Below are 23,203 nucleotides of genomic sequence, written 5' to 3' on the forward strand. Positions count from 1 at the left end.
TGAAAACTCTGCATTTGCTTGGGTTACTTTTGTACAATAATAAAACTTGTTTGATGATCTGAAGCAAAAGCACTGTAGGGGTACTTGAACAATCACAAACATCAAAGCTTTTTGTGTGGTTTGAATAAACTCATTAACATTTATGTTTTTCTAAACACAACAACTGAAATGTTCCTTATGAAAAAAATATGTTTATTTTGCATTAACAGAGGACTGTAAACACAAATAATATAACAGTATAAGTGGTTTGTCCTGAGGCGCACAAACAGATTCATAAAAGAACATTAATGACACATCGGTGAGTCTGATGATGTCATTTATTATCAGCTTGAGCTGAAGAAGACTTTGACAGTGTTGTTGTAGATTGTGTTGCCCAGCTCCAGTGGATCCTCCTCCCTCGCTGCTGCCATCACCTCCAGGACTTGTCTGCAAGAGACAAATAGTGAAATCTTAAAATTAAAGGTCTATTGTGTTTAACAATATTCATGCTTCAGTGCGACGTCTGATTGTATCCATTGGATTTATAAAGCGTTTCCCTTTAGTGACTCACATGATATGACAGGGCTCATTTCGGTCCTTCAGGCAGTGTCCTGCCACCCACTTCTTCTTTGTGGGAAATGTAGTTTTAACATATTTGGTCCCGGCATGAGTGTTCTTCACACCACACCACGGGGCGTCTGGAAATGAGCAGGAAGGTGGAAATCCATAAATAACATGAATGTAGCATTTAAAGAACTGTAACATCAGCAAAACATTTCTATCAAGTGAGCACAAACCTATTTTAATCTAATATATTCCCTCTTATTGGTGATACAGCTTCAACAAGAATATAAAACCAATGACTCCAGAGCTTTATGAAAACTTTATATTAAAGGTTCACTGTGTGATCAAACTCAGGCCACATTCTGCCAAAAGCTTTAAAATAAACAGACGGTGTGACTCACCTGTTTCTATCATGAGCCTCTCTGTGGGGATCGACTTCATAGCTTCAATATTGGCCTCTGTTTTCAAGGAACTGAAAGATATGGAAGTGAGACTCAGTGTGATTCAGGTCACGCTCAAGGAAACCGAACAACATTTCTCAGATTATCCCACCATCCATTTATTCCAATATAGAGGTCCAGGTCAATGAGAGCAGCAGCGTCTTCTGCAGTTCCATCAAACGAGTGGACCTGAAATTCAAATGAGCAATAACGCAGAAGAATTTTGATCAGATTCATTCATAAAGTGACTCAGTGGCTTTTTAAATATGCAAACAATGTTTTGCAAATTAGTTTTATTGAATGAAATCAGGTTTGTTTGTGAATTTATCCCAACAAAAGTATTAACTTCACAGAATTTGACATTTTAGGTCCTTAATCTGTTCAGTTTACATCGAGTATTGTAACCTGTCACAGAAATAATTCACTTTTACAGAGGTTGTTTTTGCATCTCCAGGATTTGGAAAGCATATCCTCCTCTGTCTATGATATTTAGATATCATATCATCCTTACCACTCCTCCAACACATCGGTCTCGATTTCTCTTCATGATGTCTGTGGAAACAAAAACAGTTGAATGTTTCGCATAAAAATCTAATTCCTGAAACAGATCAGGTGTCTGCTTCACAAACCTACCGATGAACTCCTGATGGGAGTTTCTGCAGTGGAGGAACATGGGCAGCTTGGTCTCCTCCGCCAGGTCAAACTGCTTCTCAAAGTATCTGCAACACAGCAGAAGGAGCAAATTGAGGCACAGGAAACAAAAGTCCACGAGGGCCATTTAAGCTAAAGGCCATTTTCTTATAGACTTCTAAAGAAAGCAGGTTAAAGGTACTTTTCAGACTCGGAAACAATCTGCAAGTCTGTGGAGTCATAAATGAACCATAATGTTTATTAGAAGGAAATCTTCAGGGGAAAAAAAGCTTTTAGACTTTTTGGCACATCTATCAGGTTTCACTGGTAACTTAAAGGATGCAGTCACTATTAAAATTCCCAATGTGGTCTTAAAAAATGGCCGCCGAGTGGCAAGTTTTGCTTCTAGAAGGCCTTTTTTCAAAACTTGTGAAAATCACACAAACGTACTTGAGCTGAGTTTCTTTTGGGCAAAATTCCAGCCTGTCAAAATCTGAAATGAGGAGAAAAGAAACATATTCACGGTTGAACGGTAAGAGTGGGTAACCCACAGAGTGAAAAATAAATAAGGTGCTCGTGTACACACACCCAGTCCACACTCTCCGATGGCCACCACCTTTCCTCTGTGTGCTGCTGCCAGCTCCCTCAGCCCAGTTAAATACTGGGATTCTCCATTCTGCTCAAACTCGCCGCACCGGGTGGGATGGCAGCCGACCGTGCAGTAGAACTCATCTGTGATGAAGGAGGGGGCTTGTTAAAGGTGAGACGCTCCAGCACGGAGGGAAACATTAGGTAGGTTTGGCTGATTCTTTAAGACCACAAATCATTTGGTTGCACTAAACGTGCTGTCGTTATTACCTCTGGTCTCAGCTAGTTTAAGAGCTTCCCTGCTGTCGTCAAGGCTCCCCCCTGTGATCATAAACTGCAGTGAAGCAACAGATAAAACATGCAATCATTACAACTGAGAACAAATAACTTTCAAATTACAGATTTCCAACATACACAAAAAAGAGTAACTATGAGTTTATATTAGGGCTGCCACGATTAGTCGACTAGTCATGATCGTCGACGACTGATTTAATAGTCGACACGTCGTTTGAAGCTTTGTAAGATCACAAAAGACGCAGGAATAAGTAGTAGGATTTAAGAGTGTAATAACGGACTGAAACAGAAGATGGCAGCACTGCATGTACAAGGATGCCAGCTGCCGTTAAACCCCGAAGAAGAAGAAACTGTGTCCCAGAATTCATAACTCAGCCCAGCTCAGTTTCCAACAATGGCGGCAGCTATTTAGTTTTAATATAACTCTTATTATTCTTTCTGGGTCACAAAATAAACGTTTAACATATTTTCAGGCGAGAATGTAGCTGTGTAAACCTCAAATATCTGCTCAGTTTATCAAGACACCACATATTTTCAAAAGCGCTCTGACGTTTTCGGAGACATCTGTTAGCCACTAGCTGGATAACTAGCCGGGGGCTAGGCTAACTAGAGCCGAGAGAACACCGGACTCTGGCAAATCGTTTTCAAACCCACCGCCGTCTTTCGCTACTCAGGTTAAACATGATATATAAGTCACTTAGATAACTTAAAAATGTTATTGTTTGGCTTTTTTTAGTATTTTATTTGTTCCTGAGTAAATCGGTTTGGCTGAGATTAAAGTTATAGTTTTTACACAGCTGAATAAACATCAAGCAGACAGCTGATTATCAGAAGTGTGAGATGCTCGAGAATATACTCTGGTGTCCTGTTATATTTTAGATAGCAAGGAGTTTATTAAACTGCAAATTTCATTAAAATTTAATAAACTATCATCTTGTCTTTATTATTTTTTTAGTTAGCACATATCTTAAACACTTAAAGCTCTAAGCTAATGATAGTTATATAAGAGCAGATGCTGCTGGTGCAATAAGCTGTACAGATGCATGATCTGATTAGTCGACTAATCACAAAAATAATCGGTGACTAGTCAACTATCAAAATAATCGTTTGTGGCAGCCCTAGTTTATATTATGTTTTATATCTGCATCGGTATCCTGACTACTTGCACCACAATTCTTTAGCATATATAATGAGGCTCAGCATGATAGAGTATACCGACTTATATGTTGAGTGTACTTAAAATATAGGTGAGGCTTTTTTTTTGTTCTTGTTCTTCTCTTCTTTCCCTCATCGCCCGGTCCATTTCAGGGAGTGAAATAAATGAGGGTTTTGTCCGGGATATTAACACTCATAAACATCTCCAACAGCTATTAGCCAAACTGTTGCTGTAAAAATCTATCATCCCAGAATTTCACGATTACCTTTTTAAAACAAATCAACACTGCAGCAATCCCTGAAGTCATGGCTATGATTAAAATACATGAGGCTTCATCAAAGTGATGGACACAGCATACCTTTTCAACTCCTACTTTGAGAGCTCGGTCAATGATCTCATTGAAGTCATCTGTCAGGAAAACGTGAGACTCAGAAAAACATCATGTGAACGGCCCCACAGTGAAAATAAGAGTGAAGCAGTAGCTCACCGTCATGTTTCTGCTTCCCTCTGTAGAGTCCTCTGAACATGGGATCTGTCAGATTCACCCCGATGTCTGAACAGCAAGAGGTCAGGATTTATCTACATGTACTGACTCAGAGAGTGTTACTAATTGTATCTTTGGAATTAAAGCATCACAGTATTGGTACCAGCATCATGCGAGAGACGCTCTGAGGTCACGTTATACAATAACACTGAACACATTTAGCAGTAATGGATACTTTACTTACAGACAATAGAAATAACTGGAAATACAGTAATATAACAAAACAATTACAACAGCTTCATTATCGTGCTGATTATTTTCAAAACAGATTATCTGTCTTTAGCCTACAACATAAAAAACTATAATAAACACCTAAATTCTACACCGGTCATGAACTGAGTTTAATAACAATTATTAGCTTTAAAGAATTTATTTCACTCCATTGGTAATCTTTATAGTGACTCACTGCGAGGTATGACATACTTTAAATACTTCTTTGACATACTTTGAAGCACAGGTAGGTTTTCATTAAGAAATTACTAGATGCTTCTTTCAGAAATATTACCAACTAACAATTTTCTGTCAGCTAAGTTACTAAATTGCTTGGACACATCTAAGTGCACTGAGAACTGCTCTGCTTTTTAGATATTTTGTAGTCGTTAATATTTAAATGACAGATGAGCTGCTGGATGTGCTGATTTGCATCATTTTATCTCAGTTGATTTAAACGTTGTGTAGCTAGGACTACAACCCTACACAGCTTACAGCTGTCCTTAATGAAGAGCAACCACAGGCTGTATGCAGAGGAGCTTCACGGACAGGTAAAGGGTTTGACTTGGTTAAATCTAATATATACGGACCAGCACAGAGCTCATGCTGTGCTATAGCTTCTTCATTGTCAGCACAACAGCACCAACTGCTGATCAGTCTACTTTGAGCTGCCATCATGGCAGCTGAACTACTGTAAAGCTGAAATAAAGTGCCCGGTATACTGTATTCCTGTCCAGCTGTGAGCCTGTCACTCAGTCTGTTCCTGCTGTGTTGTCATTTTCAAGAAGCTAACTTATTAGCACTGATGCTAACATAACATGCAGGCTGCTCCGTTTTATAACCGTCAGCGGCAGCCAGTGACACTCGCTCTCTTCTGCCTTTTCTGGTAGCGTTTAACAGGCGATAAAGCAGAGGCGACTTACCAATTAGTTTGTGTTGTGCCATGGTTGAAATTCTCCTAGAAAGAACTACACATGCAGCTCTCACCACTCCCATAATGCCGCAATACCGTAATAACTGTAACAGACCGGATCACTGTTACTGAAAAAGATTTTTCGGCTACTCTTCTCATCTTATCCAAACATTTTAGACATTATCGAAAAAAAATTCGACGCGTGAAGATAATTTACACTTGTATAACTTACACTTAACGAGTGACCAAAAAGAAATGTATTATATTCGCGCTGCTTTTTTAATATTTACGGGTTTAGCTTCCAGATGCCACAAAATCCCAGAATCCTTCGCGCTGCTCGGCGAGAAGGTGACAGGGGACGGCTAACATGGCCTCTGCCTATCTCACTCACCAGCAGAAAGTGCTGCGGCTTTACAAAAAGTCCTTGAGACACCTCGAGTCGTGGTGCATATTTAGGTAAGAAGGGCTTCTTAGTTAGTGTAGGACTGTGGGAAAATATACATTACCGGTGTTTTACATGCAGTAAGTTCACTGTCCTGCTAAGCTAACAGCGAAGCTAGCCGCTGCTAAGCCAGGTCACTCATTCCTCAAGACTGACAGTTACACCTCCAAAGTGTTATCTTTGTGTCTCCACTTGTCATTCAGATGGGAATGTGCGTAAGAGATCGCGAAGTTGCAATAGTTTCATTTTAATCTTTTTGAGCAGGAGTCAGTATATGTTACTTGTATTTACATGGCGCCAGCTAGCGTCAAAAGCGGCTAATAACAAAGTTCTAGCTGAGCTCCCACTTGGCTCAGCTGCAGACAGGTTATTAAACACATTACTGTACTTAATCATCAGAGGCACTAGTCTAAACTTTATGTGGAAAATACTCCAAAGTTAGTTGTCATGATGTTTAATATTTAACTAGTATTCATTCAGTCACTCGGATGTAGCGTTATTTGTGTCAGTTCTGGTCTATGTGAATAAATGAAAGGCTTTCATTGGTGAAAGATCAATACATACAGTTAGGTCAGTAAGATTTTGGACATTTATCCATCCATCCGTCATCTTCTATTTATATGGAGTTAGGTTGTGGTGTCAGCAGGCTATTCCAGATATCCTTCCCCACACCCATACTTTCCAGTACCTCCTGAGGTGTTCCTAGATCACCTGAGAAATACAATCTCTCCACCCCAGGGTTTGTTTCTGGTTTATCAGGAAGCATCCTAACATGATGCCTGAGCGACTTTGACCATCTCCTTTTACCACACAGAAGCAGCGTCTCTGCTCCAAAATCTGTTATTCTGAGCTCAGACACCGTATGGAGGAAACTAGTTTCAGCCTCATGCATTTGAGAGCATACCTTGTCTGTCAGATTTCATTACCATTGGTGAGGTCTGGGGCTCAGACTGGTAAATTGAAAAGTTGGCCTTTCTGCTCTCTTTACCATCCCAGCCTCATACAACACACACATTACTGCTGACGCAACACCAATCCATTGGTCAAACTCGTGCTCCACATTACAGATTTAATTTTACACTAGTAGTCAGCCAGTATTTAAATTATTATTAGAGTTTTGTGCTTGTTTAGAAATATGACCTGCCTGCAGGAGCTTCACATTATGAAAAGAGATGGACAGAAGAATCAGTATCAGGGTTTTAATGTGAATCACCATGTTACCCACGTCAGCATAGTCTTTCTAATGAGGATTGAAGGCTGCTCTTTTAAGTTGAGATGTTATTTATGTTGAATATATATATATTAATATTATTTTCATTTTAGAAAAAGTAAAGAGAAAATTGTTCATTTTCCTACTTTACTTTTGCACTGATGATATTAAGTTTTAAGAAAAGTCTTATTGTCTGTTTTTATAGATAAAATTCATATGTAATGTTTCTGTTAGTATAAAATATACACATGCTTATATTTTAACACTTTTTTTCTCTTGATGTCATGTAGTTGCTTCAAACATGTTGGTGGTCTCTCTTGAGGTCTGACTGTTGTTTTGTCATTATAGAGACAAGTACCGTTTCTACGCCTGCTTACTGCGGGCTCGCTTTGATGACAACAAGACTGAGAAGGACATGGTGAAGGCCACCATGATGCTAAAGGCAGGAGAGGAGGAATTCTGGGCCAACCAACATCCTCAGCCCTACATCTTCCCCGACTCTCCTGGAGGGACCTCATATGAGAGATACGAGTGCTACAAGGTAAAACAGAGCAACCGTGAAATTATTTCGAACTGTATCTGACTTTCTTTTTTCTGGACCTAACTTCTGGTCTGTTTGAACTAACTGGGGACAATGAAGTGAAAAAGCTAGCTGTCCTAATGTTGGATAGAGACGTGTCTGTGAGCTCTGCTTTGTCTCTGTAGGTCCCAGAGTGGGTGCTGGACCACTGGCACCCCTCGGAAAAGGCCATGTATCCTGATTATTTCTCCAAGAGAGAGCAGTGGAAGAAACTGAGGATGCAGAGCTGGGAGAAAGAGGTGGGCAGCAAACATTTACATGCCAGCATTACTTTTGACTTCCTTGTTTAACCTGGTTTCCTTTGCCAATGACAAGAAAGGTGCTACTTCCTGTTTTCCTGTTCCATATAGCTCAGCTTTTAGACTCTTCTTGGTTTTCTACTCTTGGATTCGTATGACGTCATTGAGAGCAGATAATCCTAGACTTGGTCACAGCTTAACGAGAGCTGAGTTGATTGATTAACTAGGTTAATTGGTGATTTTAAATTGGTTGTAGGTGTGAATATGAGTCTGTCTCTCGGTGTTAGCCCTGTGATAGGCTTGTCTCTCACCCTATGACATCTGGGATAAGTCCCAGCCCCTCTGCAAACCTGATTGGATAAATGGTTAAGAAACTTGATGGCTGGAGATAAATGGCTTGTTTTAGACAGGATGATCTAAGGCCTGTATAAGATAAATAGGAATTATTTTGAACTGTAAGTCATGCAAAGCTATTCAAGCAGAGCCCAATGCTGAGAACATGGAGCTGGAACTGAATGTAAGGGTCCCTGTTGATGACAAACTCCAGTAGGTGGCACCAGAGTGCTTTTGTTGGACTGGAAACTTCAGGTCACCATTTCCTTCCTTTTACTTCCAGGTTGCCCAGCTAGAGGCTGAGACCCCTGCTGTTGGACCGAAGTCCGAAGCTCTCCCTCCTGCCCGCAAAGAGGGCGACCTCCCCCCTCTGTGGTGGCAGTTCGTCACCCGTCCCAGAGAGCGCCCCACATAAAGGATCTTTTTCACGTGGGCCTGCTCGTTCCTGCAACCTGAAGAAAATCTCACAACAACAGCATGAAGACAGGCTGACCCGTCATTACCATCTGTCTGTACAGAGTCATTTCTAAAGGAGTTCACCGGTGCAGGTTGCATTAATTAAGAAAAACAGCCTTTGTGAATTCAGAGTGACTAAGAAGTCCTGTAGATGTACCAGTTAATTCTTGTTCTAATAAATATGTGTATTAAAACTGACTGTGTGTTTTTACTGCAGCTGAAACGTTTATTAGGTGTACCTGAAGGTCTGATCGACTGGATCATTTTACATGTTTCAGGAGTAAACAAAGTGAAAGTCAGAGCAGTGCCTTAAAATAAATGTTGCTTAGCATTTAATTTAACAAAATAGAAAAGGCTCACAGTTCGCTTTTACATGTTGAGACAAGCAGAGTTTTTGTAGATCATTAAAGCGTTGAAAGGCATCATAGTCATCGGTAGGGATGGGTATCGAAAACCGGTTCTTGTTGAGAACCGGTTCCCACTGTTTCAATTCCTTGGAATTGTTTGCCATTTTTGCAAATGATTCCCTCATCGATTCCAGTCGCCCCGAATGACGTCGCCACGTTGCGGAGCGTCATTTACCTGACAGGAAACACGGCGCCTAAGCGGCTCAAAAGTTTGATTATACTTTACGAGAACGGATGACAACAGGGCAACTTGCAATACTTGCAAAGTAGATATTTCATTTAAGGGAGGAAACACTACGAATATGCAAAAGCATTTGCTCACAAAACACACGATGACCTTAAATGAATGTCGTGTTTTTAATTCCGCTCCGGACTCGTGAATCTCAACCCAGCAGCAGCGGTAACGTTTGCACGTCCTCTCCCGTTAATGCGGCAGGTAAATAATCAACTAACAGTGCATATTATGTTAGCGCGATCTGCCTTATTACAAACCTGCCATTACTGTGCGTTTAGGTGAGAGAGACAGTCTGGCTGGGTCAGATGCTGGCAGTTGTTGCTGCAGTCTACCGGTAGCGTCTCCTTTCAGGCCGAATGTCACCGAGCAGTGACTAAGTTTGTGGTAAAAGGCTTGCACCCATTTACCACAGTAGATGCCTCCGATTTTCGGTAAGTGAATGTGTTTAATTGTAGGCAGGGACATTACTGGATATTCTTGTGTAATTGCTACAGAATAATTTATGTTATACTTTGTTATTGCTACAGAAGAATATTTATTTTATTATTTTACATTTACAATTTTTTTCCTGGGGACCATGTGACACCCCATTGAAGAGCCGTAGGCTGTGGATCTCTTAAGATCTCAGTGTTGGGTTTGTAAGGCCATGTTACTCCTAAATTTCTATCTTGTTCAAAGAGAAGATATAAAACAAAGTTCTAAGCTAATCGACCTTAATGTTCTCCTTTTTTAAAAAGAATCAATAAGAGAATCGATAAAGAATCGAATCGTTAAACAGAATCAAAAATGGAATCGGAATCGTGAAAATCTTATCAATACCCATCCCTAGTCATCGGGAGAGTTTGACCTTAAATGTCATTAATGTTTAAAAAACCAAACTGAATCCTAAGCTGTGACCACACTGTCACTTAAAATGATTGCCCACAAATCTGTGGTGTTACCGTTGATGGCCACAGACACGTGTCCTTGGTTCTTGTTAAACTGGCCTTGAGAGAAATTTCCTGAAGCTGTAGGAACCTCGTGAACACGCTCATTAACATGTGCTATTTAATTTGCTTGATAACAGAAATGTTAATAGTTTGTGGACCTGTGAGTTACTGATGTTAGCTGTGAAATCAAGTGTTACCAGTTGGTTTCTGTGCCAGCTGCTGCTCATGTTTCAGGAAATCTTCATCCTTTAAATTCCTCCAAACCAACAATGTGGAGCTTTCACTACTTTCTGAGTTGACTGTGCATCTCAGGTTCAAGTCCAGTGGTGTGTCGGTTTGAATTTAAAGTGATTTCATAGCACTTGGTGTGGTTAAGAAAATCTTTAAGCATTTTATGACTGATAGAAATCCCTGCAAACAGCTCAAAAATAATCAGTTTATTCATCATTTATGTTAAAAAAAAGCAAAAAGTTACACAGAAGGAAATGATGCATTTTTGGGGAATATTTCCAGTACATAATTGATTCTGGTACAGTTACTTCTGGAAGCTCTTGGTTGCTCAGCTACCATTGGGCAGTTATTTGTGCAGTTAGTTTGGAAGAAATATCTAAATTAGCTACATTTCAGTGGCCAATGACTTCTAAAACAGCCTGTACAGAATCACCAGTCACTTTATAGAAAAATGCTTTCAAAAATCATCTTTGCTGCTGCAGAATCCTCAAGTGTCATTGAGAGTGTTTCTATGGTGACAGGCGTGGCCTGAAGTTATGTGGTCGTGCCATCATGGTGACTGCCTTCAGAGAGTAGAAGTCTGAATCCTTCCAGGAGAACCAAACAATGCCATCTGGCCCCAGCAAGTTCTGAGCTTTCAGAGAGTAGTGCCCCCCCTGATGGAGACACGTGGAAGCATCCGTCTAATTTTACCATCAAACCATTGTTTCTTTTATTTCATACAAATTTACTGTTATTCTCACAATTTTTGGCAGAAAAACAACTTTGTAGGAGTAGAACTTACCTTGTAGTAGACACCGTTGAGGTTAGCATAGAAACACTGGTGGAACCACCAGCCAGCGTGGCTGATCTCAGCACAGATGTTGCCTGTGTCTGGTGTGCTGAAACCCTGCAGGTCATGATACCAGCCGAACGAATCCTCCGCTGTCCCGCTGAAACCGGACACATGCAGGCGGTACTGGTTGTCCTCATCCTCGATTCTGCAGCGAGAGGAAAATAATCAAATCAAAACTATTCAAGGTTGGCTGATGATTTACACCTTGGCCACTGTTGTACTGTGCCAAACAGCTACTACTGTTTATAATAAGGTAGATGAAAGCCACAAGGTGGAAACGTTAGTGCCTTTTCAGCTTTTATTGCATGTGACAGTTTTTGTTAAATGCAGCTCTGAATATAGTCTGTAAATCTGAATATAGTTCTGGGTCTGCAAAGAGAAGCCAGTGCGGACGTACACCTTCATTCTTTAACCAGCAGGGGGCAATCTCTTCTGGCAGCACAAAGGTGTCTGGGTGTGTAGAAATCTATAACAGAACAGATCTACCATGCACTTTCAGTTTGAGGTTTTATGTATTTAATCTTCTTTCAGCTGCTCTCTTTAGGGGTAACCACAGCGGACTAGCTGCCTCCATCTCACCCTGTCCCCAGTATCCTCCAACACTACATCCAAGCATCTCTGTGCTCTTCCCCTTTCCTCCTGCCTGGCAGCTCCATATTCAACATCCAGTATATCCTCTATTCCTCCTCTGCACAGGCTCAAACCATCTCAGTCTCACCACTCCAACCTTTTTCTCCTCTGATGAACTTATTTCTAATCCCGTCCATCCAAGTCACTCTTAAGATCTTCATATCTCCTACGTCCAGCTCGGCCTCCTGCCTATTTGTTAGTGCCGCTGACTCCAAACCATAAATCATAAACCGGTCTTATTGAATACAGTAGGATCTTTTTTTTGTAAGTGATGCTCCTCGTTAGTGCCAAAAAGGAGTATAAGGCAGGTTTGCTTAAGGGCGAGCCTGCAGTGACATCAGCAAGTCCCTATTATTTGAGCATGGAGCATCCCTCAGTTTTTCAGTGTTCATCACTTCCTGTTTAAAAACAACAAGACAGTGACAATCAGACAGACTTCACCACAGGTCTTCATTAACCATCGTTAAGAGCACCTCTCTTACTGAGTAACTGTCCAGTTCCTGTGCATTTACCACCTTTCATTCTTCTATTGTGTCTGTTTACCTGAAAGTGTGGTACAGAGCATGTTTGTGGGCGTGGCTCCAGTCCTGCAGGTCGATGCGGAGGCTGTAGTGGCCCTGGTTAGACAGCTGGTGCAGGTGCTGGTTCCCCAGCCAGTGTTCACCTCGCGGCTCGCCAAAGCCATCACGGTACTCAGACCATCCACGGTTGAAGCTCACTGAGCCATCACGGCGCCGCTGAAATACTGTCCAGCCTCCACCTAGTGCACACACACATAGAATTGTGTAAAGTGTGTGTAGTATCTGAGTGTTTCCATTACTGACACTAGTATTGCAGGAACTAACACACCAGCTGTCTCACCCTCGGTGTCCATGTCGCAGTAGACAGGCCGGGCGGTGCCTGGTGACAGGACAATAGTGTAAACACCAGAACGACGGACACCGTTGTGATACAGCGAGGCACAGTCTGATGGACAGAAAGACAGGGGCTGTACATCTGAAGGGAGACGGACAAAGTTAAAATGTGCTGTGAAACATCAAACATCCCACAATTCATCACCGCGTTTGCTGCTGGTGCACCTGGTGGCAGTGTGTCTCGCATGCCGAGTGGTGCAGTCCTGATCACGTTGACCTTGCAGCCCGTGTTGTGACCCATGTGGCGCGCGGTCGCCGACAGGTTTCGGAGCTGCACCTGCAGCTCGTACAGCAGCGCTGCGTGCACGTGGAGCAGCGTGTCGGCCTCAGCATGACGGCGCTCCAGAGAACGCAACCGCTGGTGAAAGGTTGAGTTTAAGCTAACACTTTCTTCACCCTGAGCAGTGCAACAGAGAAGATTCACCTTACTGTGTGGTCATAGTGAGGTTAGTCAAATAAATCCCTGAAAAAAGCAAATAGAAAGTAAAAAGAAGCTGAGATGGAGGAAGCTAGTAGGGGTGCAACGATACTCGTATCGATATTGAACCGTTCGATACAGTGCTTTCGGTTCAGTACGCATATGTATCGAACAATACAAAATTTCAATTTATTTTATCAACTTTTCTTCTGACGATGCTGTCTGTGTTGAGAGCTCAGTGGATCTGCACTCGACAGTGCAGCCTAGGCGGAGTAGTCGAGCGCAGATTCACTGAGCGCAGCGCAAGCTAGCAAGACAGAAGTTAAGCTCGTTGCAACATGGCAAATTGAACCTCCCCCACCCTCATTCAGATCTGGCGTTTGGAACTATTTTGGTCTTCATGTGACGTATGACCCTGAAGGTAAGCGCGTCATGGACAAAAGTAAAACAGTATGTCGGATGTGCCACGCAATGCTCAATTACATGGGAGGGAACTACTGTGTTAGCACAGTTAGCTTGTTAACGTGTTGGCCGTCCAGCCCCACGCACGGGGCGATCCGCGGTAGCTCGTTAACAGAGATTTGCCGTGTTGTGGCGTTAACATCATTTCAGATTAACGCTGACAGCACTAGTGGGAACACAACGAATATGACTGCACATTTACTCCGACATCATCCTAGTGCAAAGACAAGTGGAAGCAGACAAAAACAACAAGCACGCATGCTACAAACTTTACCCGAGTCATTTAGACAGCCATTAGCACATGATTCTCCTTATGGGGACCTGATATGTTTAATATGCTGCTGAGAATATACCCCAGAAGAAGCTTTTATTTTGAAAAGAGCCATTTCTCTGTAATAAACTCTCTTTTCCAAAGATGAGGGATTTCTCCATTAAATAGATTATTTTTTTTATTACTTTGTTGTTTCAGCAACATAAAAATTTAAAAACTCTACTTTTAAGTTAAAATATATATTTATAATTTTAATAAATGACAAATTAAAAAGGCATGAACATTTTTTTGTATCGAAAAAATATCGAACCGTGAATTTTGTGTATCGTTGCACCCCTAGAAGCTAGTTACCTTTTAGTCAGACAACTTCAGCTTGCTTCATTCGTGTGTTATAAAAAGCCAACGTACCATCATTTTACTGTGAATGTTATTATAATGGGAACAACAGTAACTAAATATAGCCCTCTGTGGGGTCAGCTGATCTCTAAGATGAACAGTAACACAATTTAAAGAGTAATTCCTCCTGTCAGCTGACCTCTGTTTTACCAGGTGTTCCACAGGGCTCAGTGCTCAGACCACTGCTGTTTAATATCTACATGTTTCCTTAGACAAAAAGTTAACCACTTCAGCTGCTACTGAGCTCTAGACTGAGGAGGAAGGTTTGGCAGAAACGTAATGTCCGAATGCCTCTGTCCGAATGTTGAAACTTGGTTTTATACGTACATAATATTATTTGTTTTAATTAATTATTTATTAGTTTTAGAAGCCTGCAAGGATCCATTGTGGGTTGGGCAGACTGAGAATGATGTAGGACCCCGGCCTGCAGCTAATCCTGTTAGCGTTCAGGGTTAATGAGGACTTAGTGAGTGTCAAGACAGAGAGATATAGCGAGATAAAGGAGAGCGTTGAATTTACCTGCATGAGTAATGTTCCCCACCCATTTAGATAAAAATCTTTTTTATTTCACTTTATTTTATTTATTTAATTTTTGAAACTCCAAAGCGTTTCACTTTGTTGAGCTTTAATCGTGCATGTGTTGTTCTTCTCTGTGTTTGGAGGATTTATTTTTCTCTTTTCTTCAGCACTAATTATAAGTAATCACACTACTAGAGACTAACTGTACTTTTTTCACTCAAATTATTTCTATTATTTCTTTGCTTTGGAGATATGACATCACACTCTTCTTTTAAGCCCACGTGTCTCAAAATACAAATCTGTTCTTTACAAAGTTCAACGCGACATTTCATGAACGTAGACAGCAGGAAGTCTACCTGCATCTCCAGGGCCTTGACTCGATGCCGGTGGTTCCTCAGCTCCTCCTGGAGCCCTGACATCGTCTCTTTCAGCTCTTCCAGCTGCTCCTTTCTGTTTTCGTTCTCATGGAGCCAATAGGAGACGTCGTCTGTACACCGGAACATGTCTGGGCAGCGTTTTTGAGAATTTCCTACAGGAGGAAGTGTTGCCGTCAGTCGGCATTGTCCGTTAGACATCAGCTGACTGCTGAACTCGCCGCACTCTGACGCTGATGAATTGCTGATAGTCCGGTTGGTGCTAACTTCAGCACCAGTGTTGTCATTGCGTATCACCAGTGGGGCGTCAGGGGTCAGGTCGGTAAGCGTTTCCGTAAAGGAGGTAAGAGGATGCCAGTCAGCATCCTCATAGTGGTCCTTTCTCATATCTGGCTCGTCCCAGTTTGTCTCCATGCTCGTGTCCCGTATGTCCCTGTTTGTTTGGATATTCCTGTCCGGTGCATCGGCGTCGGTTTCTGTGAGGGTGTTGGGGTGGGCATCATCATCATGTGTAACATCTGAGACCAGAAAGTCACCGTCGACAGGCCGGACGCACCAAACAAGCAGTAAGAAATAAAATATTAACACTTCAACCCGCTTCATTCTGAACAAATGACTCCTCCCTCCTGCCTGTTCACTTGTATCCGAAACAAATTCAGTTTACTGGTGAAATCAGTTTCAGTTACTGAGTCAGGATCAGACTCTGACATCATCGCAGAAAGATGCGGTCCAGATTTCACCCAAACAAAGGCATTAGGTCCAAAACTGTGGGAGATCTGAAAGAAAAAGTAAAAGAAGGTTTATTGTGACCTTTAAACTCAGAGCCACACCAGCCAGGTGTCTGAATGTGCGAACCCGATCCAAAACAATGAATGTGGTTTAGAGTGGAGCCACTGTTTTGAACTGAATCACTACATAATCAAAAGCCATCCAGGAACAAATGAACTTCTTCACATCAGTCTTACAGCTCGTCTGTTAAGATTTCTGTTTTGTTGTGCCAAAATAACATTTCACAGGCATCTTAGATTAGATTAGATGAAACTTTATTTATCTCTCGGGTTGGTTCCTCCAGGAAATTCAGTTTCCAATAGCACAGCACCGACAGAAGTTGCAGAATGTGAGCAGGAATAACCATATACACACAGTGTTGGGAAGGTTACTTTTAAAATGTATTCCATTACAGATTACATGCCCCAAAATGTATTCTGTAACGTATTCCGTTACGTTACTCAATGAGAGTAACGTATTCTGAATACTTTGGATTACTTAATATATTATCATGCTGTTTACAACTACATGAATGTACTATTGCTGTGATTTATTACTGTTACTGAAGGTCCGCGGCTCCGAACCGTAGTAAAGGGACCTCTGGCTAATACGGTGGGTTCTGTGTCGGGCTCGTAGCCAAAAACTAGCTTTACTTTGTTGTCTGGGTCAACTTTGCTAGCGAGAGACAGAGAGAGGCGTTGAAAGGCTGCTCCAACGGAACTTATTGTTTCAGAGGAAAACACGAACACGGTGTACAGTCGAGTCTTAATAGCTTACTTACAGCTGGGCTCGTCAGGCTCTCTTCTTGGCTGCAGTGGTTATTATTATATTTACATGCTTCCAGCTCCCGTTTCTGCTCGATGACAGCTCGTACTTTTCCTTTTTCTCCCTCCCTCGCTCACAGACACATAACGGGTATGGCAGTCCATTCTCCCTGCAGCACGGACTACACTGCCCATGATGCTACATTCTTTAGAGCTATACCTGTAGCATTCTGCCTATTAGCTTAGCACAACAACAACAAAAGGCCTCTCTCACCCAGGAAACACGCAGAGAGAGAGCGTCACCCTGTAACCATAGCAACCGTAACGCTGCCGCCTGGAACAACAGAACGTAGCTGTCAAACAAAACCCAAACAGTCCTGACCCGCCACAATATGAAACAGGGAAGTACCGCCGTGTAATCCATTTATTTCAACAAAGTAACTGTATTCTAAATACCACCTTTTTAAAACGGTAACTGTAACAGAATACAGTTACTCATATTTTGTATTTTAAATACGTAACGGCGGTACATGTATTCCGTTACTCCCCGTATACACATATATAAATACAGAATACAGGAATAAGAATACAAGGGAATTGCACATTTCAACTATTGTGTGTCTATTGCACTGTTGGATATTTAAAAATCTTATAAATATTGCACAGTGAAAAAGGCGCTACAGCTCAGTTGTTCCCACCCTTCCCCCCCCCCCCCCCCCCCCCCCCGTGTCCCCTCCCTCTCCCCTCCAGCAAGGAGTTAAACGGTTTGATGGTGTGCGGGACAACGGAGAGGAGGCTTGGTGGATATTCAGAATTTAAAAAGGCTTTTTCCATCAAGATGACGATCCTTGTTTAATTTTGAATGTTTTACCTTCAGCAGGCCTCTTCCTGCAGCCTTTACACCTGAAACATGGCTGGACTTTGGCCTAAAAACATTCTCATATATCATTTAATGTAGCAGGTATATGTAAGCACACGTCTTGGGGCAAGTTGAGAGTTTTGCCTTTTCCACACAACAACTACAATCTGACCTTTTGTTGTTATTCCCCAACACAAACAGAGCAGACATTAAATAATCTCAATCTGCAAACTTTTTAATATAACCTATATAATGACCTCCTGTAGGAATAGTGCAGATAATACACAAGTGGGCCTCATGTATGCAGTCTGTATGCTTCACCCAGGCACCACCCTTTACCTAAACCATTTCTGTTAGCTGTTGTCAGCTAGATGAGAGAAATACTAAACTGAATTATGTAGCATAAGAAACAAGTTTAGCTTTATTTATAAAGCAGGAATTATAAAGATCAGAGACAAAAATCTTGTATTAGTGCTGCAGTGCAGAAGATGGTCAAACAGTAAAGGAGGAGTAAAAGTTGATGAAAACTCATTAACATACTGCGCTGAACACTGAATCTTGTAGCTTTGACAATAAAACTGAATGAGTGCCGACTCTGAGTGTCTGTCCGCAACAGGTTTTTGCAGTGAAGTTTGAGATAATGTGTAATAAAAGCGTAACAGCAGTACACCAAACGATTAAACCTGCTGAGCTGACTACAGATCGTTTTATATTTAAGCTGAAAACCACTCTCCTACCTGCTGCCACGTCGCAGTGCTGAATTCAGCTGAATGGAAAAGCGTGAGGACAGCCAGGAAGCAGCATGTGTGTCTGTTTGTTCAGCACCGGGTATGACATCGTATCCTTATAATCCTCTAATGAGATTGGCAGCCAGTGGCCTGGAAAGTAATAGATTACATATAATGGGATTAGAGTAATGTGACAACAAGTTACAGTAATTGCATTACAGTAAACTAAAGAGGACTTTGTGTGTTTTAACTCTTTGCTTTAAGTGTATTAATTTTTTTGTGTTTTTACCGATCAGAACTTATTTTGTCCCCTATTCAGTATAAATCTGTGATTTTAGGTGAAGCTTTTTCAGCCACGGACAGTGTTGGGAAGGTTACTTTTAAAATGTATTCCATTACAGAATACAGATTACATGCCCCAAAATGTATTCTGTAACGTATTCCGTTACGTTACTCAATGAGAGTAACGTATTCTGAATACTTTGGATTACTTAATATATTATCATGCTGTTTACAACTACATGAATGTACTATTGCTGTGATTTATTACTGTTACTGAAGGTCCGCGGCTCCGAACCGTAGTAAAGGGACCTCTGGCTAATACGGTAGGTTCTGTGTCGGGCTTGTAGCCGAAAACTAGCTTTACTTTGTTGTCTGGGTCAACTTTGCTAGAGAGACAGAGAGAGGCGTTGAAAGGCTGCTCCAACAGAACTTATTGTTTTTGGAGGAAAACACGAACACGGTGTACAGTCGAGTCTTAATAGCTTACTTACAACTGGGCTCGTCAGGCACTCTTCTTGGCTGCAGTGGTTATTATTATATTTACATGCTTCCAACTCCCGTTTTTGCTCGATGACAGCTCGTACTTTTCCTTTGTCTCCCTCCCTCGCTCACAGACACATAACGTGTATGGCAGTCCATTCTCCCTGCAGCACGGACTACACTGCCTATGATGCTACATTCTTTAGAGCTATACCGGTAGCATTTTGCTTATTAGCTTAGCACAACAACAACAACAGGCGCTCTCTCACCCAGGAAACACGCAGAGAGAGAGCGTCACCCTGTAACCATGGCAACCGTAACGCTGCCGCCTGGAACAACAGAACGTAGCTGTCAAACAAAACCAAACAGTCCTGACCCGCCACAATATGAAACAGGGAAGTACTGCCGTGTAATCCATTTATTTCAACAAAGTAACTGTATTCTAAATACCACCTTTTTAAACGGTAACTGTAACGGAATACAGTTACTCATATTTTGTATTTTAAATACGTAACGGCGGTACATGTATTCCGTTACTCCCCAACACTGGCCACGGATAACGCAAATGTGACAATTATTGTTGAGAAAATGTATAATTTAAAGAACTGATGTGTTTAAATATCAAATAAATCTGAAACCTTGTGGGAATTTCTTTGTACTCTGGACGTGCTTCCTGATGCAACCTCAAAGTGATTCGTGTTTCCTCCTGCGACAGGACAAGGGATCTTTCAGTTGTTAAGCAAACATGTAAATCACCACACTATGGAGACACAAATGAGTTGCTGCTACAGGCTACAGACGGATGTAATCTGAAATACCTGTGAAACTCACTCAGCTGTCAGATTCAGCTGTGCTTCGTTTTTAAATTAGATGTTAAATTATGATAAAACTACCTGATAATTTATAAGACTGTCTTTCTGCTAATTCCAGATCTTTAAAACTGTCCAATTTCAGTATATTTATTGTCTTTGTTGAGTGTCGTCTCTCTCTCGCACACACAGAGTCAGGCAGAATATAACAACTGGAAGTTTCCGGCTTTTTTAATACTGTCAATATCTTCAATTTGAGTCCAACTGACTACTTTTTCCATCAAACCATTAGCTCTTCGTTTTATCCCCAAGAATACTTGAGAGTTTTTAATGGACTGAATGTTCAAGGCTGTTTCCGCCTTTAATGGGTTTCTGTTTCCCGTTTATATCAACAAGCTGCTCCGTTTGTTCCATTAGAGAAACAGAAAGAACTGGAAAAAAGGTCACGATGCTCTCAAAACGGACTTTAGATTTATGTTTGACTTTCAGAGCTTTGATTTATGCTTAAATTGCCTTCAACACAAAAGTTATTTTAAATAATGTGACATGCTGCAAGTGATAAGATTAAAAAAAACTGTTGTATTATGACAATACTGTGAGTACGGGCTTATGACGGGATAAAGTTCCTTTGATGTTGATGCCTTAAGCAAACCATAAGCAAACACTTCAGAACAGGTGGTGTTGGTGTGTGGGTGGTGCTTCCTTTGCTTTCACTAACTGTTAATTGCTGCATAAATCAAATCAAATTCAAATTTTATTTGTCACATACACAGTCATACACAGTACGATATGCAGTGAAATGCTTAGACAACTGCTCGTGAATAAAATAAAATAAAATATAAAAATTAAAGTTAAAAATGAGATAACTGTACAACACAAATTAGAATGAAGGGTAAATTTAACTGGGAAAGAATAAGATAAAATATATAAATTAAAGTTGAAAATAAAATAACTGTACAACAAAATACACAATACACAGTATAGAAATATATAAGAATGTATGAAGAAAAATAAATATATATACACAATAACAGCAGCTGTACAAGTATTAACTGGAAATGAAGAATATAATGTCCAGTGTTGTGCAATCCACATTATTTAGTGTCTTGTGCAGTGCAAATATGCTTAAAGTGAGCATAGAGATACAGCATAGAGATACAGCATAGAGATACAGAAACTACTTTGTTAGCACAGGAAGAGATGAGCCTTTGAGTAAAATATTGTATGATTTTTGATAAATGTGACGCTATTCCGTCTGTCATGACAGCAGCTGAATTGCTGAGTTAGAGTGCAGTATGGTGAGTAAAAACGCTGGTTAGAGTCAGTGAAAAATCGAAATTTGTATAAAAAATGTATACATTTAATTAGTACCAACAGTTGCTTTTGCATGTTTAGTGTTGAGGTTTTTTCTTTTCTTTTTCTACCCTTCATCCACCCCGACATCCTCCCCACACTAAATGACTGGTTTCCCTCTGGGATAATTCATGCAACCACTAGAGGGTGGTGTGGTTACAGTTTTTTCTGAATTGCTAAAACACTAAATCTCATTGTAAAAACTAAACTGTCGACTATAAAAACTCTTTCGTCAAATCAACCTCACAGTTGCCAAAATCTTAAACATTATTCATCTGGTGAGGACACCTGTGATGGCCAAACCTGTGGCCACACTCTAAAGTTGGAGACTTTTGTATTTTCATTCTTCATTTGAACATAGTAATACATTTTAGTTACCAATAACTTTATTGATTGGTTTGGATAAATTTGTCCTATTTGTAAGCGCGCACATTTAGTTTACTTATGTATTCATACACTTCATTTCTTTGATTTTTGACTAACCTTTGTCTTTTTATTTCTTACCTGCCATCATCCCTGGGAGTTGCTGGACAAAAGATGGCAGCCGGGGTTTGAAACCATTAAATGCAAAGGAAGATAATTGGACCACACCACCACTTCCTGCTGAAGGGGAGAATGTGTGTTTTCTTTCATTTAAAAACAAAGTATTTGTATTTAATTAAATATTTGAGTTTAGGGTTTAATGGGTTTTGGTTTTCTTCTTTCGTGTTTAGTTTATTAACAAACTAGATTGTACTGCATCGTTTGTGATTTATGATTGTTTGTTTGTTACCCCTCATGTGTCACAATGGTCTGACTACTTTTTCCATCAGACCATTAGGTCTGATATATACCCTTGTATGTCATTTCATGTTTAGGTCAGTTATGTATGGGCGGGCAGTCATTTGGTTCGTTAAGTTTGCAGTCTGTGCCCGAGTTCAGTTTTGTTTCTTTGACCTCTTTTATGAGCTCAACATTTATTACTTTTGTAAATATAATTTTTGGGGGTTAAATAAATGAAAACTATATTTTTCTAATAATTCCTGGGACTCCATCACGCTCCCGTTTACCAAAACTCTAAACACATTCTCAAACACAAAACACATTTAGCTGTGTGGTGCACTTGTACACAGAATGGTGCACACAGGCAACAGAAGTTAACTAAATGGTATTTTGTTTAGAACTGAAACACATGAGGGTGGAAGAACACGCACACGCTCACAACACCAGGAGACACTTATTGTGGATATGGTTTGTCAGAATAATGCAATTTGACTGCATGAAATACAGCAGTGGATTATAGAAGACAACATACATGTTGAATCTAGCAAAAAGGAAAAAAAAAGGTTGCAATGTCAATTCAATTCAATTCAATTCAATTTTATTTATACAGCGCCAAATCACAACAAAAGTCGCCTCAAGGCGCTTCATAGATACAGAGAAAAACCCAACAATCATATGACCCCCTATGAGCAGCACTTTGGCAACAGTGGGAAGGAAAAACTCCCTTTTAACAGGAAGAAACCTCCGGCAGAACCAGGCTCAGGGAGGGGCGGGGCCATCTGCTGTGATTGGTTGGGGTGAGAGAAGGAAGACAGGATAAAGACATGCTGTGGAAGAGAGACAGAGATTAATAACAGATACGATTCAATACAGAGAGGTCTGTTAATACATAGTGAGTGAGAAAGGTGACTGGAAAGGAAAAACTCAATGCATCATGGGAATCCCCCGGCAGCCTACGTCTATTGCAACATAACTAAGGGAGGATTCAGGGTCACCTGGTCCAGCCCTAACTATATGCTTTATCAAAAAGGAAAGTTTGAAGCCTAATCTTGAAAGTAGAGATAGTGTCTGTCTCCCGAATCCAAACTGGAAGCTGGTTCCACAGAAGAGGGGCCTGAAAACTGAAGGCTCTGCCTCCCATTCTACTTTTAAATACTCTAGGAACAACAAGTAGGCCTGCAGAGCGGGAGCGAAGTGCT

At 40.9% G+C, this 23,203-nt stretch overlaps 3 protein-coding genes across 3 annotated transcripts; 1 reads left to right on the forward strand and 2 right to left on the reverse strand.

Annotated features, from left to right (window-relative positions):
* Nucleotides 1-223: 223 nt before the first annotated feature.
* Nucleotides 224-5,514, reverse strand: tatdn1 (TatD DNase domain containing 1). Its single transcript, XM_087835568.1, has 12 exons — nucleotides 5,329-5,514; nucleotides 4,139-4,204; nucleotides 4,010-4,059; nucleotides 2,472-2,535; nucleotides 2,202-2,345; nucleotides 2,064-2,106; nucleotides 1,617-1,702; nucleotides 1,495-1,535; nucleotides 1,096-1,172; nucleotides 945-1,015; nucleotides 551-677; nucleotides 224-426 (listed from the first exon to the last, which is right to left on the reverse strand). Exons 1-12 carry the CDS (start codon nucleotides 5,399-5,401, stop codon nucleotides 324-326), a joined length of 945 nt encoding a protein of 314 aa, XP_087691694.1. The 5' UTR covers nucleotides 5,402-5,514; the 3' UTR covers nucleotides 224-323.
* Nucleotides 5,515-5,635: 121 nt separating this feature from the next.
* On the forward strand, nucleotides 5,636-8,772 carry ndufb9 (NADH:ubiquinone oxidoreductase subunit B9). The gene is made up of 4 exons (XM_087834927.1): nucleotides 5,636-5,774; nucleotides 7,319-7,511; nucleotides 7,676-7,789; nucleotides 8,406-8,772. The coding sequence occupies exons 1-4, from the start codon at nucleotides 5,686-5,688 to the stop codon at nucleotides 8,535-8,537; spliced, it is 528 nt and encodes a 175-aa protein (XP_087691053.1). The 5' UTR covers nucleotides 5,636-5,685; the 3' UTR covers nucleotides 8,538-8,772.
* Nucleotides 8,773-10,847: 2,075 nt separating this feature from the next.
* LOC102794967 (angiopoietin-4-like) lies at nucleotides 10,848-18,371 on the reverse strand. Its single transcript, XM_087835080.1, has 7 exons — nucleotides 18,328-18,371; nucleotides 15,182-15,975; nucleotides 12,925-13,156; nucleotides 12,707-12,841; nucleotides 12,389-12,605; nucleotides 11,165-11,360; nucleotides 10,848-11,036 (listed from the first exon to the last, which is right to left on the reverse strand). Exons 2-7 carry the CDS (start codon nucleotides 15,800-15,802, stop codon nucleotides 10,890-10,892), a joined length of 1,548 nt encoding a protein of 515 aa, XP_087691206.1. The 5' UTR covers nucleotides 15,803-15,975; nucleotides 18,328-18,371; the 3' UTR covers nucleotides 10,848-10,889.
* Between the last annotated feature and the right edge of the window lie 4,832 nt (nucleotides 18,372-23,203).

This window comes from Neolamprologus brichardi, chromosome 22 (genome assembly GCF_056152115.1).
Source record: "Neolamprologus brichardi isolate AB-2024 chromosome 22, ASM5615211v1, whole genome shotgun sequence".
Taxonomy (NCBI): domain Eukaryota; kingdom Metazoa; phylum Chordata; class Actinopteri; order Cichliformes; family Cichlidae; genus Neolamprologus; species Neolamprologus brichardi.